General features: G+C 41.8%; 1 protein-coding gene across 1 annotated transcript; it reads left to right on the top strand.

The window, feature by feature from the left end:
• The first annotated feature begins 982 nt into the window (after positions 1-982).
• Positions 983-14708, top strand: LOC103182270. The gene is made up of 7 exons (XM_007899217.2): positions 983-1272; positions 4983-5062; positions 5351-5448; positions 6788-6863; positions 6981-7075; positions 11173-11245; positions 14464-14708. The coding sequence occupies exons 1-7, from the start codon at positions 983-985 to the stop codon at positions 14706-14708; spliced, it is 957 nt and encodes a 318-aa protein (XP_007897408.2).
• The last annotated feature ends 3745 nt before the right edge of the window (positions 14709-18453 follow it).

Here is an 18453-nt window from a genome sequence, read left to right as displayed (position 1 = left end):
CAGGAGTTCTAACTGACTTGTTACCTCTCCCCTTAGCTTGATGCACTGAGGCCAAATAAAACATTACTATCACTGCTTTGACTGATGGCTCACTTTCACTCCTCTTAGATTCCTATCCTTTCACACTCGAATACCTCTGCCAAACTCTTGCAATGTATTATTTACACGATGGCTGTTGCTCCTTTATATTTTCCTCCCAATCTACACATTTTTCCTCTTCCCTGCATCCCTAATTATTGCAACCAAACATTCATCACACACTCACTTAACACATTTAAACCACTGGAACTCTCTTACCTCCTTCAGTCTTTATCTTGCAATGTATCTCAAAACTGCATGTGTAGAAAGCCCAAAGGACAGGGTCAGTCTCAGCTGGGATATTCCCTACACCCGAAAGTATCTAGCTGACAGTCACTGAAATCGTATTTGAAGAATGACTACTTGGTCAAGGCATCAAGGTGAGACCAGCACTTGTAGAGCTGAACCTCAGAATGAGGCAGTGATTTCAGTGGTGGAGGGGAGAAACTTTGCAGGGAGATTATAAGAACAAAGTCCATTAAACAATCAGCAAAGGACGCTTCAGAATAAAGAAGACCGAGGGAACATTTTTAAGGAAACAAGCTGCATTTATATAGCACCCATCAGAGCGCTTAAACATTTAAAAGCTGGAAATGAAGTTATTTTAAAAATTAAATCTTGAACATTAACATTTCCTATAATGTCATGTTCATGTTCCTGGTGAGCAGAAGTACTGTAGTGCATGAATTATACAGGTTTGGAGTAGCCCACAGCTGGTGCACACAGATCTATTAACCCTGTTGCTTAGCAAAACATATCAACAAAACTGGTGATGCTGAATGCTGTACTACCAGAACCAGCTCAGCTCAACCCACTGTGAAGCCAGTAATACTTCTAAATCTCTCTTCAAAAGATTGCACTTTTAAAATTTATTTTTATTTTAAATCAATGATTGCTGGAAACCATGAACAATTCTCTGCCTTCTGTGTTTGATCAAACTCCAAACTACCAACTCAAGGTAGGGACCAAAGGAGTGAACCAAAGCTTTGAAATGCCGTTCAGACCTCTGGATCCAGAAGAGTTTGACAGAATCAGACACAGAGCGAGAACTGCCTGGATCGGGGAACATAGGAGGCGATTAAAAAGTGCTACCACTTACTCAGCAGAATACAGGGGCAAATGTCTGGATGAACCAACCCATCACCGGGTCCGACCGAACTCCCCAACCAGACTGAACAGACCTCATCCGTCAAAGTAAGGAATAAATTGTGACACTGAAAATGTAACTGTCAAACAATAATTACACCTTTGCATATGATTAATGCATTAATCCCTGAGATAATTGGTGCAATAGCAGGCAACATTTCATTCAAGACTTGTTAAAGCTAATGCCGATCCAAATACTATTTCCATTTTAATTATTTACTTCTTAATATTAAAATTACAGGGTGCAATGCTGAGACATTTGTGGCTGATGATGGACCTTTCCAATAACACTTGCATCTGATATAGCACCTTATATTATCAAATCAAAGAAACTGACCAATATCTAGTGAGCTACTTTAATACAAACTAGAATGCTTTGTAACAGCTATTACAACAACAAAATTACAACTTGCATTTATTTACAGCGGTGTCCTTCACGTGTAGGGCAACATCTCGAAGTGCATCAAATGGATGGGGTGGGACACTGGGAGGTGATGGGGGAGGTGGATTGAAATATCAAAAAATAGAAGTTTTCAGCACATTGAAGGATATTCAGGCTATCATGTCTGTGCTATTGTGTTTTGTTATTAATCCCACTTTCCAGCTCTTTCCCCACACTCCCGTAAACTTTTTACTGCTCGGGTTGTTTCCAGTTCCCTATTGATTTCCATGAATGGATAAGATTTTAAAATAAAAAAGCATGACTATGAAGCTATTGTCTGTAGCAAAGTTGCTTTGGTCTGCAGGACAATATTGTATTTACAAACCTTCCTGCTTATTGATTAACAATCAGAACCTAGCATCAAATTTAAACAAAGATGAGAGGTTATTACAAAAGGACAGTGGCATTGAACTATTCTACCATTATACCATATTGATCTCTGGCTCCTATAATGTATTGCCGTTTGTCAGCAGTTCTGGGATGGTGTCAATTGCAACAAACTTTCAAGATGTATTCCTACGTTTATATCAGGCCTCCAACTGCACCTGTAAGGATGGAGCATTGCTCCTGTTTTTATATTTAAATTTTCCTATGTTTTCTTGATTTTCATTCCGTGTGTGCTTCCATTTTTAATTTCTTGTTCCACTATGTGTGATAATGTCATACACATGACAGCCAGTAAGACTTTACAGGACAACAAGAACTACTTGCATTTATATAGTGCTCTTCATTTGGGGTAGTGCAATGGCCAAGACTAGGTGCAATTTTAGGCCTCAGTGAAGGAGGGAAGAAAGTTGAAGGAGAAAATGTTCGGACAACAATAAAGAAAAAGCAAAGATTTTAAAAGAATCTCTTGTTCGATTTCTCTGGAGTTTGATCATGTGTGCTTCTCCTGACCCCCAGGGTAAGCAGATCGTGTTTAAATTAGATGCACAGATGAAAGAGCCTGATTGAAAGGAGGTTTTAATGTATTGAAGATTGACCGTTCAAAACCATAGTTGTCTCTCTACCCACCTACCTGAAGCAACCTTAATCTTTCTTACATTGGAACACGATGGATGCGATTGATTAACCCAGAAATAAAATGAGATTGTTTTTTAAATCTTAGACCTGAAAGCTAAGAACATAAGAACATAATAAGAACATAAGAATTAGGAGCAGGAGTAGGCCATTCGGCCCCTCGAGCCTGTCCCGCCATTCGATAAGATCATGGCTGATCTTCAGACCTAACTCTAATTACCTGCCCTATCCCCATATCTCCTAATCCCTCTGTTTTTTAAAAATCTATCAGTCTCAGCCTTGAAGATGTTCAAGGACTGAGCATCTACAGCCTTCTGGGGTAGTGAATTCCATAAATTCACTACCCTCTGAGTGAAGAAATGTTTCCTCAACTCTGTTCTAAAAGGCTGACCCTTAATTTTAAGACTGTGACCCTGGTTATAGATTCTCCTACCAGGAGAAACAGACCCTCAGTGTCTACTTTATCCAGCCCTTTAAGAATCTTATATGTTTAATCTAAGGAAAAATATTTGTATTTTTCAGGATTTCTTCACTGTATTTAGCACTGCTGCCATGTAAAATAAAAGATGCTGGTGTACATTTACCTCTTTGTAATAGTTTTGCCAATACTGACTTTCAGGTGCATATCCCTGAATGTGTCTGAGGACTAGTCAAGCCTTCTACTGCCTCGCAGATATAATTAAATCTGATAGCTCACGAGTTATGTCAGAACGGAATTGTACTTGGTTTAAAGTAAAACATCTTTTCTAAAAAATGAATTATTCAGGAACTTAGCGATATGCAAGGCTATGAGGGTGGGGGAGCAGGAAACTTCGAAACTTTGTTTCGTGGATGGGATTTGCATGAGAGTAATAGCATTTGTTCTTCCAGAGGATAAAGGAGTGGCAAGGAAAGCTGAAGGCTTAACTATTGAGTTTGTTGTGAAAAACATCTATTTGGTCGCAGAGATTTTGTTTTGTCTGAAACATTCAATTCAATTTCAGAGCAAGAGGCAAACAGGTGATTAATTGACGTGGCCATCTCTCTACTTACTGAGAAGTGTTCAAGTGAGGAATCAAAGTTAATGTTGCAGGGACAGCAGAGTCTAAAATACAAAATATTAAAGGGTATTTCCTTCCTTCTATTGCAACACTGCACACTATTGCTGTGGCAAATGCCTGCCATGTTTGCCCACAAATACTTGAGTTCTGTAGCTCAGTGGTTAGAGCACTCGCCTCGCAAGCGAGAGACCTGGGTTCGTTTCCCGGTAAGTTGAAACCTTCGGTAACTTTCCTTACTCCTTACTGATAATAATAATCAATGAAAAAAAAACAATAAATCGGTCACTTCAATCCACGACTGTTTGTGGGACACTGCAGTGCACGATTGACTGTCGCATTTCGGCCACAAATATATAGTCAATTCACTTTACAGTATATTGTGTGAAGCGCTTTGAGACGTCTGGAAGATGTGAAAATCGCTATATCAAATACAAGGATTATTATTATTAGTAGTATTATTTTAGACCCAGTGTTTGAAATATCTGAGGTAATAATAATTCTTAAGCCTTACATTTGATATAACATTGGGAGGACTTCTCAAAATGCTTCACAAGATATACTGTAATGTGTGGTAACTATCTATTTTGTAGGCAAACATGGCAGCCAATTTGTAATTTTCATCCATATCCCACGAACAGCCATTGAGGTGATCATGTGGAATAAGGAGGAGAAGCTGTTTAGAGGAAATAAAGTGCATTTAGTGGGACAGGTAGAACTGGAACCAGAAAGAGTACTCCACAAAGCTGGATGAGAGAAGAGAGGTGATCAAAGAGGTTTGAGTGGTCAACAATGTCAAAGGCAGCAGTCGAGAAGCACAAAGATCCCTGGCCACTGACTAAAAGAGCATTATTTGTATCTTTGTTCAGTGTTGTCTCGGTGCTGTGGCAGGATGAAAGTTAGATTGGAGGGGCTGTAATGAGTGAAGGGAGAAGTAGGAGCTCTCTATCTTCGCTTCTGTTCTGATGCTATCCAAACCCTTCTCGTGTGCTGTAATACCAGTCACCTGTGACATTGGATTGTTTGTAACGTTGCCCATACAGTAAAACAGATGTGATACTCACAATAGTACACTGATATGACACGGCCATTAAGAAGGAGATATGGTTTCAGGTGAACCTCAAATGTCTGAGATGTTTCTATTTCCTATTCTGATACAGGCAAGATTGTACTGTATTTGTTCATTTGCAATTAATTTATGCAGTTTCTGTAAATAACAATGGAGGGTTAACGGTTATCTCTATACTTTGTTTCTTCAGAATATTTTTAGTGACCCATCTCCATAGCATCCCAGGATACTATAATGCACCAAAACCTCCAACAACTTCAGTTGGAAGAGGTAAGTGAGAGGTGTGTGTGATAGTGGACTGAAAGGTCAGTAAATGTATATAATAATAATAACACACAGGAGGATGTTTCAAAGCGTTTCACAGAATATTGTATAAAGTGGAGTGACTGTGTGTTTTGTAGGCATACATACTGCACACACACAAAATACAGCCACCATTATATTTTCTAAGGTTTCTACTATTTTAGCCAGATATAAAAAGAATAATTAGTTTTCGACGGATGAAACACAACTAGCAGTGGACAGAAATGTTACTTGTGGCTGTTTCTTACTTGACAGGTAAACATGAAGAAATGTTTTGCCATGTGGATGGATGGTATAAATCTGATGCCCGTCCTTGGACAACAATGAATAGAACGATTGGAACAACCAAAGCGGTACTGTACATAGAAATATTTGTTGATTTGACATTGGGGAATGATGCTCAAACTTTTGCCTACAAAATACATAGTCACTGCAGCGTACAGACTTTCAGGTGAGACTTAAACTAAGGTTCCCTCTGCCTTGTCAAGTGGATGTTAAAGATCAATTGACACTATTCGAAAAGAGAAGGGAGTTTCTCCCAGTGTCCTGGTCAACAAATCCCCCAAATAAATAAATAAATTGGTCACTCACTCCATAGCTGTTTGTGAGACGTTGTTGTGCGCAAACTGGCTTCCGCATTTCATCCACAAAATACACATTCTTTACAGTATATCTGTACTGTAATTTTGTAGGCAAATGTGTCCGTTTGTGCACAGCAATGTCCCGCAAATTGCCATGAAGTAAACAGCCAATTTTATATTTAACGAGATTAATCTTTAAGCTTCAAACTGCGCTGGACGCTGTGGAGCGTGGTATCGTTGGTTGCCTCACTGATGGCGTCTCAGTGTTAGTTGTGTTACTGTAGGGACTGACAATCGCAGGCTGTTGAGCAAATCAAGTTATTCACAGACTGCTCTCTCGTGCCATCTAGTGACCAGGAAGAAGGCTGCCCACCTTGTCCAGGATGGACGAGCTGGGACTTTGGGAAACAGAAGAGCACAATTTGAAAAGAGGACGTTGTAACAAAAAGTTCGTATCGTTTGGATATTTTTCAACAGGAAATGCAAAATTGGAATAAAAGCGCCATTATGGTCTAAAATCTTAGCGATACTCCGTTCGGTTGGCTCCAGCCTCCTGCACGTCCCTTGTCCTCGTCCACCATCAGCAGCTGTGCTTTCAGGCACGACCCCCGAAACTAAGGAAATCTCGGCCTCTATCCCTTCGCCTTGCACCTTCTTGTCCGTCTTCAGATCACACCTGAAGATCTTCCTCTTCGACCGTGCTTACGGCCACACCCCTCTTTCCCCCGGCTCAGCGTCAAGCTCAGCCACTTTTATGCACTCCGAGACACTACCCCGCTTGAAGGGCGCTATATAAGTGCAAGTTGTTGTTGTAAGGATACAGGAAAGTGATACACTGCTTTCTGGTAAATGCTGGGACTTTGTTGATGTGGTTCATGGAAATCTTTAAATGTAAGCAAACATCCCCACAGTGAAATTAGTGATAAGTGGAATTCCAACCACATAGTATTGAACATTAAAATAACCAACACTTCTTACCAGTTACATCAGTAGCCCGGAGCAGAGTTTGTTACCCCACATGTTATTGCATTGCTGCCCAGTGATTTGTGTCTTTTGCCTCACATCAGAAAGGACTAATCCTCCCTTGCCTGCTGTAACCGTTCTGTTACAGGCATTGCAGAGCTTGTTTGGTGACTCAACCACAGCTCAAGCAGCCGAGGCCTGGATGAAACTTGCCAGCGAAAAGGGTAAATGCTCGTGACGCTGAGCGATTGCTACTCAGTACGGTGTGTTTCTAAATCTGATGTTCCCTGATCGAATGTTTGGCGTGGATTTTGACAGTGTGAATTTTTTCGGTTGTTCAGATCGACGGGCTGTGAAAGGGATGATAGAGGGCGCAATGGCGACACCTCGCAGTCTGATGGGGAAAGAGACACCAAGAGAAAGCTACATCAGTCAAGTAAGTTCTGGCAATGTAAGTTGAGGTAATGTGTAATAACCAGGATGGCTCATGCTGGTTACTTTAAGTGCACTGACTGGTTCCAGATACACCAGTAACTTTGAGATCTTTCACCCAAGTGTCCATCGTTCATGTGAGCCCAGACAGTGAGGTGAAAGACATTACAACTGTACCTTACCCACATCTGCCTGTTTAGGTGGATGTTAAAGATCCAATGGCAACTTTTCAAAAAGAGAAGAGGTGCCGTGGCCAACAATCCCTCAAATAAAATTGGTCATTCATTTCATGACTGTTTGTGGGACATTCCTGTGTGCAAATTGGCTACCACATTTGCTTACAAAATACACAATCATAACACTCCTTGTAAATCTTTGTGAAGCACTTTGAGAACTTTTTAACAACCCGATAAGGCACTATACCAAATGCAGGATTATTGTTATTATAAGTTCTGAAAATCCTCATGGTATTAAACTGATTAAGGTTTAAGACTATGCAGAATTTTGAAAATTCTTAATTTCAATCTTAATTTGACAGCCACGTTTATGCAGTTCTTTTCATTTTCCAGAAAATTTAAAACCAGCTTCCGATTTAAGACCAACTTTAAGAACTTTTCAAATCAATGTAACAATTTAAGCCAATGGTTTTAAGGAGAAATGAATGAGACATTTCAGGCCTCAGGAGTCAACCATTGTATTGTAAATTTGCCCATAGGGATAAGTCATGACAATTCTATCACATAAAATCCGAGAATGTTTACAGCACAGAGGAAGCCACTTTATCCATTGTGTCTGTGCTGATGCTAGATCTCCCCACTGGAGCAAGCCACCCTAATCCTATTCCACTGCTCTTTCCTGGTACCGTTTAATATTATTTTTCCTCAAGTACAAGGAGATATCAGTCAGCTGGACACTCTATCTTTAAAGTGGGCTCAGTATCTGAATGGCCCTACTTACATGAAGGTTACGTGAAGGTGTTGACTGCATTCTTTTGACAGGTTTAGAAGCAATCCACAAGTGCACATAAAGCTGTCCTTTTACATGCCTCGTATTAAATAATTTTAAGCACTGTAAAGATTTCAAGCTGTAAGCACTGTAAGTGTTACAACAATCCTTGCATTTGAAATAGCGCCTTATCACATCATCAAGATGTCTCAAAGCACTTCACTGTAAAGTAGATTGACTGTGTAACCAAATATTAAAATATTTCCTAATTTGGGAACATTTTGGCAGGTGTGCTGAATCCTTGTATGTTAATCACTAACCTGGAGCAATTGTACCATCAAGCCATGAGGTCAGGAGTGACATTAATAAAGAGTTTTGTAGATCACAAGAGAAGTTCAGATGCAGAAGTCATCCCAGTCTTTCCAGAACACCCATCCTACAGTGTTACCATTACATCATCAAGGTGTTTCTTAAATAACTCCAGTGGCCTGGCCTCAACCACCCATCTAGGTAACCCATTCCATATGTTACCCACCAGACAAAGAAATAGTTTGTAGTGTCTGTCCTGAAAAATGCTCAGACTTCCCATCACGGGATTACGTAATCATTGTGGACTTTACAAGCCAAATCAGAGGAGACTGCTGCAATAGTCTGAGAGTCTGAAATAAAATCCTGGCCACTGACTGCAGATGCACTCTTTAGTATAATGCGTTTCATTGTGAGGTGGCTCTGTGTGTGCGCAGGGGCATCTGTCTTGTGACTAATCCTGTCACCTAAATTTTTCAGTGTCGTCAAGAGGCAGCAACTCATTTTGTTAAAAGCACAAGGCCTTTTCCTTTATTAAAAAAAAATCAATCGGATGCCGTCATTTTATTATTTTAAAACTAGGAGGGTGACCTACCCAAACCAGTGTGGCTTGTGCAATCGCCTGCTGTCTTCTTATTCAGACGGCATTAACTACAACTAATGGCGTTGGATTTAATCGTAGTTACAGTCAACCACATCGCTGTATATTATTTCTCCTCAGCATGCTTCTGTACTTGTCAATATATAGTCAATTCACTTCCCAGTATATTCTGTGAAGCGCTTTGAGACGTCTCAATAAGGCACTATAACAAATGCAAGGATTATTATTACTTAGTGCAGAAATTTCGTCTTTTTGCTCCATTTATGTTGAGATGCTACCATATGGCTGCTGCAAGATTTGGTCTATAGCTGGTGGCAATATAAATGTGACAAAAAAACACTATTTACCTTGTGGCTTCTGAGGCAGTATCGTTGCTGGCGGCAGTGTAAATGCTGGCTCCGTGGGCACTTGGCACCATTTACCCGTGATTTGCAACTGGGAATGCCAATCGTTTGATATTGAGCCTGTAATGTCCAGATGCCTGAAAGTGCTTCACAAGTAACCGCTCTCAAGCAAAGTGAAGGTGGAGGCCAATTTTGCACAGGAAGGTCCCTCAAACAGTCATGAGGTGAATGGTCCATTTATCTGCTGGATTGGTTACCTGGACCCTACGAGAAACTCCCTTCTCTATTCAAACAGTGTTATAGGATCTTCAATGTTCGCATGCATTGTCACACTGAAATGCACCCCATCTCTGCCCTAGAGTGCAATGGAGGGTGTGCTAATGTGTATGTGAGAATATGCATACAAACCTCAAGTGTAAAGAAACACTTTTTTTTAAAAAAAGCAAGAACCCTCAGAGCCCAGGCTGGAGTGTAAACTGCTGTATATCATTAAGGCTACGAGGAATAGGAAAGAAAATGAGAAAAGATGCAATGACACAAAAGGTATGAAAATTTTGTCGTGAAAATTCCTCTAGCATGTTATTTTCAGTGCGCGTAGACAGACCGCTGTGTAGACCGGTGTTCACTGGGTGTGGTGTGCTAGGAATTGCTATGGTTTTTACATGTAAATTCTTTTGGCTCTTATTGTATACAACAACCACAACAAGATTCCATTTATAGAGCGCCTTTCACGTCGGGAGGACGTCCCAAGGCGCTGGACAGTTGGGTTGGGACCCGAGCATGGGGGAAATGGTCAGGGTGAGGGGAGGGAAGGGAGGGAGGGAGCGAGGAGGGGGTAGAGAGTCGAGAGGGGAGCTGAAGGCACGGTCAAAGAGAAAGGTCTTGAGACCGGCCTTGAAGGAGGAAAGGGAGGAGGCGTCGAAGGCACTGGAGGATGGAGTTCCAGAGCCTCGGGGCTGAGAGGCTGAAGGCCCGACCACCGATGGTAGGGCGGTTGGGGCGGGGGATGTGGAGCATACTGGAGCCAGAGGAACGGATAACTTTGTAATCTAGTGGTAAGCCATCAGTGAAGGTGCTTCACGTTCCTGTGAAGTGCCCAGAGTTCCCTTGCGGCTACAACACCTCAAACAACTGAAGAGGGCAACAGCTAGCGCATAGATTTATAATACAATACAACTCAGGGGCATTGCTCTACAGAGCAGTGGAGCACAGAACAGTAGGATACAACTCCCTAGTGAGAATTCATTGCACAATAACCAAATATAAAAAAGGATATTGCAGAGATTGAGAAGATACAGAGGAGGACAACCAAAATGATTGAGGGGATGGAGGGACTGGACTACGAGGAGCGATTAGATAAACTGGGCATGTTCATTCTGGAGGTTGAGTGGCGACATGATTATAGTCTTTAAGATTCTGAAGGAACTAGACAATGTAGAGCAAGATAAGCTGTCTTATCATCCACTGAACAGTAGAATCAGAGGGCATGACTTGTGATTGAAGGGGTAACTCCAGAACAAATCTACAGAAACGCTACTTCAGTGAGCGAGTAATAAACTTGTGGAACTAGGGAGATGGTGGAAACAGAAAGTGTTGTTTGCTTCGAGAACAAATTAAATAGATTTCTGTTAGAACATCTCGGGATAAAATATATAATTTGGGACATGACATGTCAAGGGGCTGCCGGGAGGGTGGAATGAGAACCGGATGGACCTTGATCTTCTTCTGCCTCGCAAATTTTTAGGTTCTTATGTAAGGAGTTTTCAGTCTTGCAGGCGAATGGGAGAGATGACAATTACCCACAACAAGGGAAGTAGGGAATGGGGGAGAGGTGTTGTGAGTAAGATGTCTTTTGTAAGTGCTTTTCACAACTAGACTGAGTCCACGTCTGCTCTTTGCTAACAGGCACTTTCCAGAAGTGTGAAACCTGAGTATGTGACATCAGTGAACCACTGGCTGATCAAAGCTGGAGAAGAAGGTAAACCCATCACAGGGTACAAAGCATTAACACAAAACTCTCTTTATTACTTTATACTCTCTTCTTGGCCTGTAGACATTTTATGTATGTGTAACAACTTCCATTTCAATGTAAGCAAAAGGATATTGAGTCCGAAAAATGCAAGCACATCGTAACCAAGATATCAGATAATTATTATCAGAAAAGGTGAGTCAGCAAAAACCTGTCCAGTGATAACAGTTCAAGTCTGTCTGAATGACAGATGTGTCTCAGGCTACATTACTTTTTGCAAGAAAAATACATTATGAATTGATTTTTGTTCCAAACAAAATACCTTTCTGTTAAAGTGGATTGGCCACTGCCACAGCGATGGTCCTCTCTTTGGTATGTGGTGCAGAGGAAAAGAAAGAACAACTTTGAAAAGGGCAACAAAATATAACTAGCACAAACCTGGGTGAATAATGCTTTATTTTAGTACAAAAAAAAACTTTCAAGTGCAATGAATTAATCTTGTTCACTTTCACGCCATGAAATCATTTCCTGTCCTCAACAAAATATGTGCAGTGCCATTCAATGCTCCCCAAATTCAATTCTATCCCGGAGCTTTTTCGTCAGACAGCTGAAAGAAATTCAGATAGATAGGTAACATTTTATTTTCTCGCTGTGAGTCGTAACTTTATTTATTTATCTCTCCCTTTTGATTTACACTGATCTACACTGGAGTGCACCATCTTATCCAAATAACTATTATCTATGTACACAAGGACAAGTCTTGATAATGATTATCAGTCAGCTATTTAACTATGAGGAGCATCAAAACAGAGCTCAATCCTGTCCTCACTTGACATCCACACACACACACAAGAGTAATAATAATAATAATCCTAGCTTTTGATATATATTGATTTACCAATGTGAAAGGCACTATGCAAATATAATTTGTCGTTGTTGACATAGCGCCTTATCACGTCATTGAGACATCTCAAAGCGAGTCACAGAATATAGAGGATCCCTGAATAGTCATCAAGGAAGGAAAGCCAGACTGATGTTTCTCCTCCTCTTTAGTGTCAGGGCATTCAGGCCACATGTAGTATTCCGACTCCCACCTTCCTGGAATCAACTAACTCAGCATTTCCTGGTCTAAGCATCTCAGCTTCAGGGCATGTTCTCCTTGAACATATTCAAGACTGAGATTGATAGATTTCTTGTGGATAAAGGGATTAAGGGATATGGGGATAAGGCGGGTAGGTGGAGTTAGAATAGATCAGCCATGATCTTATTGAATGGCGAGGCAGACTAGAGGGGCCGACTGGCCTACTCCTGCTCCTAATTCTTATGTTCTTAGGTTCTTATGTTCACACTGGGCAGGTACTTTAATTGCTACTCTTGTGTTAAGGACAGTCTTATTACAGTCTTCTTTCCTAAGTTATATTTATTCCAAATTTGTGCTTGAAATGCTTAACCCCCCAAAAAAATATTCTCAAATGTTGTAATTGAAACTGCTTCTTTAAGAGCAAATATTAGCTGTCTCTCCGGCCTGTGTCTTATTAGTAATGCAAAGTAATGGATGAGCCATTATTGTTGCTGTACAGTAAACTCAGTGCCTGCCATAATTGGAATTGATTTCATGGTGTTAGTGTTAATTTGACAACTCAGCAATGTGATAATTCACTGCAGCAACATTAAAAACACTAATTTACTGCTCTAAATTAGTGCTTAATGGCCTGAGACGTGTTTCGGAACAAATTACGAAGTGAACCAATTAACCTAAGGAAAAATTTATATATTACACCATTGACCGTAAGTTAGATGTTTTGTCATTCCTGTGAATAATTCACTTGCGCACATGGCACAAACTGCTTAACAGCCCTCAACAGAACACTTCCCGTCCACTCAAAATATTCTTCCCATAGAATCAAAAGCACACCTCTTATCAGACTGTTGAATTTGGTGTTTAATGGTTAAGGTATTTCACCCATTGTAAGATAAATTCTGTTTAACAGGTTTCAATGCATTATCTTCCGCTTAACGGATTCCCCTTTATTCCTCAGAAAATTTGGTCTTGATATTCTCCATTTGCTTCCATTAAAATAGGCGAGAAATGGTGGCAAGTTTGTGGCAGAGACCCAGACACAGGTTCATTTCCTCAGCAGTGCATTTTAGGACCATGGACCAAGGCCATGTTTAGAGCCAGAAAATACAACCTGATCTATGTCCCAGTCCCACACATCACAAGAAAATCCGTGAATGTCCCAGACACGGAAAACAAATTGAACATAGAACCATAGAAATTTGCAGCACAGAAAAAGGCCATTCGGCTTTGCTGGTTCTTTTAAGAGCAAACCTTTCAGTCCTATTTATCTGTCCCCGTAGGTTTAAAGATATTCAACCAACTCCCTTTTGAAAGCTAACACGAATTCTGCATCGACCATCGCTCTCAGCAGGGCATTCCATATCCCATCTAATCTTTGTGCGGAAAAACTTCACCTAACCTCCCCATTTGCTTGTTTGGTAACTATCTTAAATTGATGCCGTCTAGTCACTGACTCACCGACCATGACAGGGCAATTTGGCACATTTCCCAACGTGCACATTGGCAGGAGTCAGTCTGACATTCTGTCATTCCAGTCATAGCAGCAAAATGAGATACAAATTGGAGGTGCAGCCTTTCAAAGACAATTGCATTATCTGCCTGTCTGGCCGATTCACCCCCAAAGCAATCATTGCTATATTTTTACCAAGACAACATTCCAAAAAAAAAGTTAATCAACTTAAAGATATACAGATGAAATGAGAAAAGAGCATTTAACTCCTACCAAGGTCAGTCCTTGCACAGACTGTGTGTGCAATTCACTCCATTCTGGATTCCCCCCATCTTATTTAACTTCCTAAAGGAACGTTTTGCAAAATAATCAAGCTAAACTGTAAAACAGCTATGAACCTTGTTATTTAACTTGACCTGTTGTTTCCTACTAATGGCATTTCCATTGCTCTAGCATTACTGGAAGCATTATAGGACTATAGATGCGCTATATTGTTACTTGGTTAGTTAGTTGGTTGGTGGGAGTGAAGCCCAGAAGGCAGACAGCTCTTACCCAACTGGCTCCAATACCCAATTTATCCAAATTGAACTAAACAGGACTGCTGTGAAATATACCTCTAATGAAATGATTTCTAAAGATCACAAAATGAAGGAGTGTTTGAGAAACGTATGTGACGGTTTATCTTTTCTTTTACAGAAATCGTGGCAGTGGAGCGACTGCTAAAAACTCTCTCCACTGACCCTCGGATTGTGTATGGGCCTCGGCTCCGTATGTCCAGCTCTGACCCAATATGGGAGCTAAATCTTAAACCACGTGCCTATGATTATCAAATTCACCCAGAGTGGGTGACCCAGCCCTGGCATACTCAGTACAGGCAAAGACAAGGAAAAACTGAACTTACAACACTGCAGAGTGCTCAGCTCATTGAAATCTCCAATTAACTTTTCACCTGTGGGAACGTGGGTTCAGATCCAGCCTGGACTGAGGCAATAGTCTGTCTCTTGGCTAAGATGAGAAATTAGGTTGGGAAGTCTCACCTGAGCTCCTAGTAGGGTTGGGCTCAAGTCATGCAAAATGCCCTTAGAATTGGGACCAAAAATATAGGGAATCAAAAGTTTCACAGTGCTAGTCTGCAGTTGGAACAAAGGCACATTATTAGGAAAGCTTACAGGGAGTTTTTCTCTGCAATCTAATTGTGCTATTTCTGAGTTGGGATTGCTTTATCCGGTCGACCACGCTATCCTCCTCCACCGCTTGTCCTCCCACCTCAACCTTCAAGGCCCTGTCCTTGAGTGGTTTAGGTTGTACCTCTCCCACCATCTTCACTTTGTTTCCATGAACGGCTTTTCCTCCACACCCGCACTGTCTCGTGCGGTGTCCCTCAGGGCTCTGTCCTCGGTCCCCTCCTCTTCACCCTCTATATGCTCCCCCTTGGTGACATCATCTGCAGACATGGGGTTAACTTCCACATGTATGCGGATGACACCCAACTCTACCTTTCCTCCTCTACCCTCAACTCCACGACCACCGATGTCCTGACAGCTGCCTGTCCGACATCGAGTCCTGGACGAGAGACAACTTTCTTCAGCTCAACGTGCGAAAAACCGAGGCCCTCCTGATTGGCTCACGTCAGCGCCTCCGCACCTCTGGCGCTGACAACATCAGCATCCAAGGCTGCACTCTCCACCTCTCAAAGCCAGTCAGGAACCTCGGGGTTCTGTTCGACCCTGAGCTGTCCTTTCTCCCTCATATCCGCGCAATAACTGGCACCGCCTTTCGTCGCCTCCGGAATATCGCCAGACTACGGCACTACCTCACCCCTCACGCTGCTGAAACCCTGGTCCACACCTTTATCACCTCAAGGCTGGACTATGGGAACTCTCTCCTCGCCGGCCTTCCCGCCACCTCCCTCCACAAGCTGCAGGTCATTCAGAACTCTGCAGCTCGTGTACTGTCCCGCACCAGGCTTCGCGACCACATCACTCCCACCCTCACTCGCCTCCACTGGCTCCCCATCCCCCAGAGGATCGAATTCAAGATCCTCATCCTCAGCTACAAGGCCATTCACGGCCTCACTCCCTCCTACCTCTCTGATCTACTATCCCCCTACCTACCTGCCCGTACCCTCCGTTCCTCTGGCTCCGGTCTGCTCCACATCCCCCGCCCCAACCGCCCTACCATCGGTGGCCGGGCCTTCAGCCTCTCAGCCCCGAGGCTCTGGAACTCTATCCCCCAATGCCTTCGCATTGCCTCCTCCCTTCCCTCCTTCAAGGCCGGTCTCAAAACCTTTCTCTTTGACCGTGCCTTCAGCTCCCCTCTCGACTCTCTACCCCCTCCTCGCTCCCTCCCTTCCCTCCCCTCACCCTGACCATTTCCCCCCTGCTCGGGTCCTGACCCAACTGTCCAGCGCCTTGGGGCGTCCTCCCGACGTGAAAGGCGCTCTATAAATGAAATCTTGTTGTTGTTGTTGTTTATGGTGGCCATGGGTGCTTTAAAGTAATCTAGAACAACAACAAAAAAAAGTCTATTTGCCTGCACTGACATCCTGCACCTTTAATGAACACAATTCACCCCAATTTTCTTTTTAAATAAATAATTCTGCTCAATGCTGTAATGAGATACTAAAGTTTTATCTGCATAATTTGCAAAACAATTTTGATGAGACTTCTTGTTTGTGAATCATACAAAAGGTGTCACTGTCATTATTAAGAACTCTTACGAAATTACAAATAATACTCAAGTTTCAAAATTCATGTGCTAATGTTTTCTGCCATTGTAAAAATAAAAAAATTGGTCACTTAATCCTTGACTGTATGGATACTGCTGTGCGCAATTGGCTGCCACGTTTCGCCCACAAAACATGTAGTTAATTCACTTTACAGTATATTCTGTGAAGCACTTTGAGACGTCTACAAGACGTTATAAGGTGCTATATCAAATGCAAGGATTATTATTCTTTCAAATTAATTTCTTTAAACTGTGTTTGGCCAGGACTACGAAGCTTGGGAGTTCTTACTGAGCCCAACACTGTGACGGAGATAAATCGATTCAGGTCTGACGCAAATCTCGTGAATAACCCAGAACATTTCAGCTTGGACAAGAGAGAAAGAGAAAAAGTCAGGACCAATTACATTTTGATGATCTCACATAACAACAACGTGCACTTATATAGCGCCCTCCACATAGGGTTGGGTCTCAGAGCACATGAAGTTGTGTGGTGACATTTTACAACAATGACAAACAACAAATTACATTTGTATAGCGCCTTTCACGTTGGAAGGACATCCTAAGGCATTGGATAGTCAAGGATTTGCACCCGAGCTAGGGGTTGGGATCAGGAGGGTGGGGGGGTACAAGGTTGACCAAAAGCGCAGTCAAAGAGGAGGATCTTGAGATAGGCTGTGAAGGAGGCAAGGGAGGGGGATAGGTTACACAACCAAAATCACCACATGATCAAATGTGCTGCCTAACACGTTTTCAGGGGCAATGACATCCTTTAAAGTCAATGAAATATCTCTGTAAGAGTTTTTAAAAGTAGCACGGATGGGAGTTGTAATTTTGAAGTTAAGCTGATTCCCATGGGTTTAAAGAATCTTGCACCATGACCCATTTTAGGAAAGCAATAGCTCTGAGAATTCTAATTAACGTTAATACTCTTTCATTCAATCCAGGACTTTTCAGGTTTGAATATTATTGTTTAAAACAGACACTGATGATGAGATCATTGGGGTGGCAGCTCTGAGGAGTTACAAAATGTGTGAAGAACTAAATTAACATAGTCATCAACTGTGTAGGTCAGTTCAGTAACCCAATTTAGAATCCCTCCCAGTCACCCTTTACCCGAATGCCTTAACACCGTTGGCTCTTTCCACATAAAAGTGAAGTGCAAAAAAGAGGGCCAAGGCAAGATAATCCTAATTCTCTGTACCTGCTTGACCTTTGAAAGGATTATAGCATGAGACTCCCTCTTTGAGAGTTGATGCATCTTGTTCAAATAACAGATTTAATTAATTCTCGTTCCCACGCATCAAGGCATTTCTTTGACCCAGACCTAAGATAGAGATCCCAAATCCCAATCATATCCTGTCTACTGTGGAGCCATGTGAACATAAATTGTAGCACGTTTTATCATCTCAGTTCAAAAGAGATTTGTGTGTTGATATTGATTGTTGTGATACATTGAGTGTTGCAAGACTATGAACCTATTTACAGTAAATCACAATCAAATTAAAATAAAACATGCAAAATAAAATATGTTATACTGTATATTTAAAACAAAGCCATTTACATACACAGCCATTCCGCAACAGTACACCTATGCTTTTCAAGTCATCTATAATACAGTACTGCTTTCCCTCCCTTCAGTGGATTCCCAGAGCGTGCACAAGTCATGGCTGAAAGTTGACTTCTGGTACCCTGGGTTCTGCCATTACTCCTGTGTAACCAGCTGCTAAGAGACGTACAAGAGCAATCACTGTGACTTTCTCCCCTTAAGGACATATCTGGCTTCCACCTGGTGCTACTCCACTGATGCATAGTGGAGAATAACTCTTATTTGTGAGAGGTCAGAAATCTGAAGCTCTGCTCTACCACTGCAGTGATAATGCTGCCCATCTCTTCCCAAATAGTAAGACTTCATAAATAATCCTTGCATTTGATATAATTTAGAAACATCTTGATGTGTCA

The sequence above is a fragment of the Callorhinchus milii genome, unplaced genomic scaffold (genome assembly GCF_018977255.1).
Source record: "Callorhinchus milii isolate IMCB2004 unplaced genomic scaffold, IMCB_Cmil_1.0 Scaffold1, whole genome shotgun sequence".
In the NCBI taxonomy this organism is placed as follows: domain Eukaryota; kingdom Metazoa; phylum Chordata; class Chondrichthyes; order Chimaeriformes; family Callorhinchidae; genus Callorhinchus; species Callorhinchus milii.
This window is presented reverse-complemented; position numbering and strand designations above follow the sequence as displayed.

What these genes read in the sequence shown, in the direction of transcription:
- LOC103182270 (XM_007899217.2), top strand. Translation starts at nt 983, where the DNA reads ATGAACAATTCTCTGCCTTCTGTGTTTGATCAAACTCCAAACTACCAA. An exon ending in AACAGACCTCATCCGTCAAA is followed by an intron (nt 1,273 to 4,982) that starts GTAAGGAATAAA and finishes TTGTTTCTTCAG; the next exon opens with AATATTTTTAGTGACCCATC. An exon ending in GATCAAAGCTGGAGAAGAAG is followed by an intron (nt 11,246 to 14,463) that starts GTAAACCCATCA and finishes TTTCTTTTACAG; the next exon opens with AAATCGTGGCAGTGGAGCGA.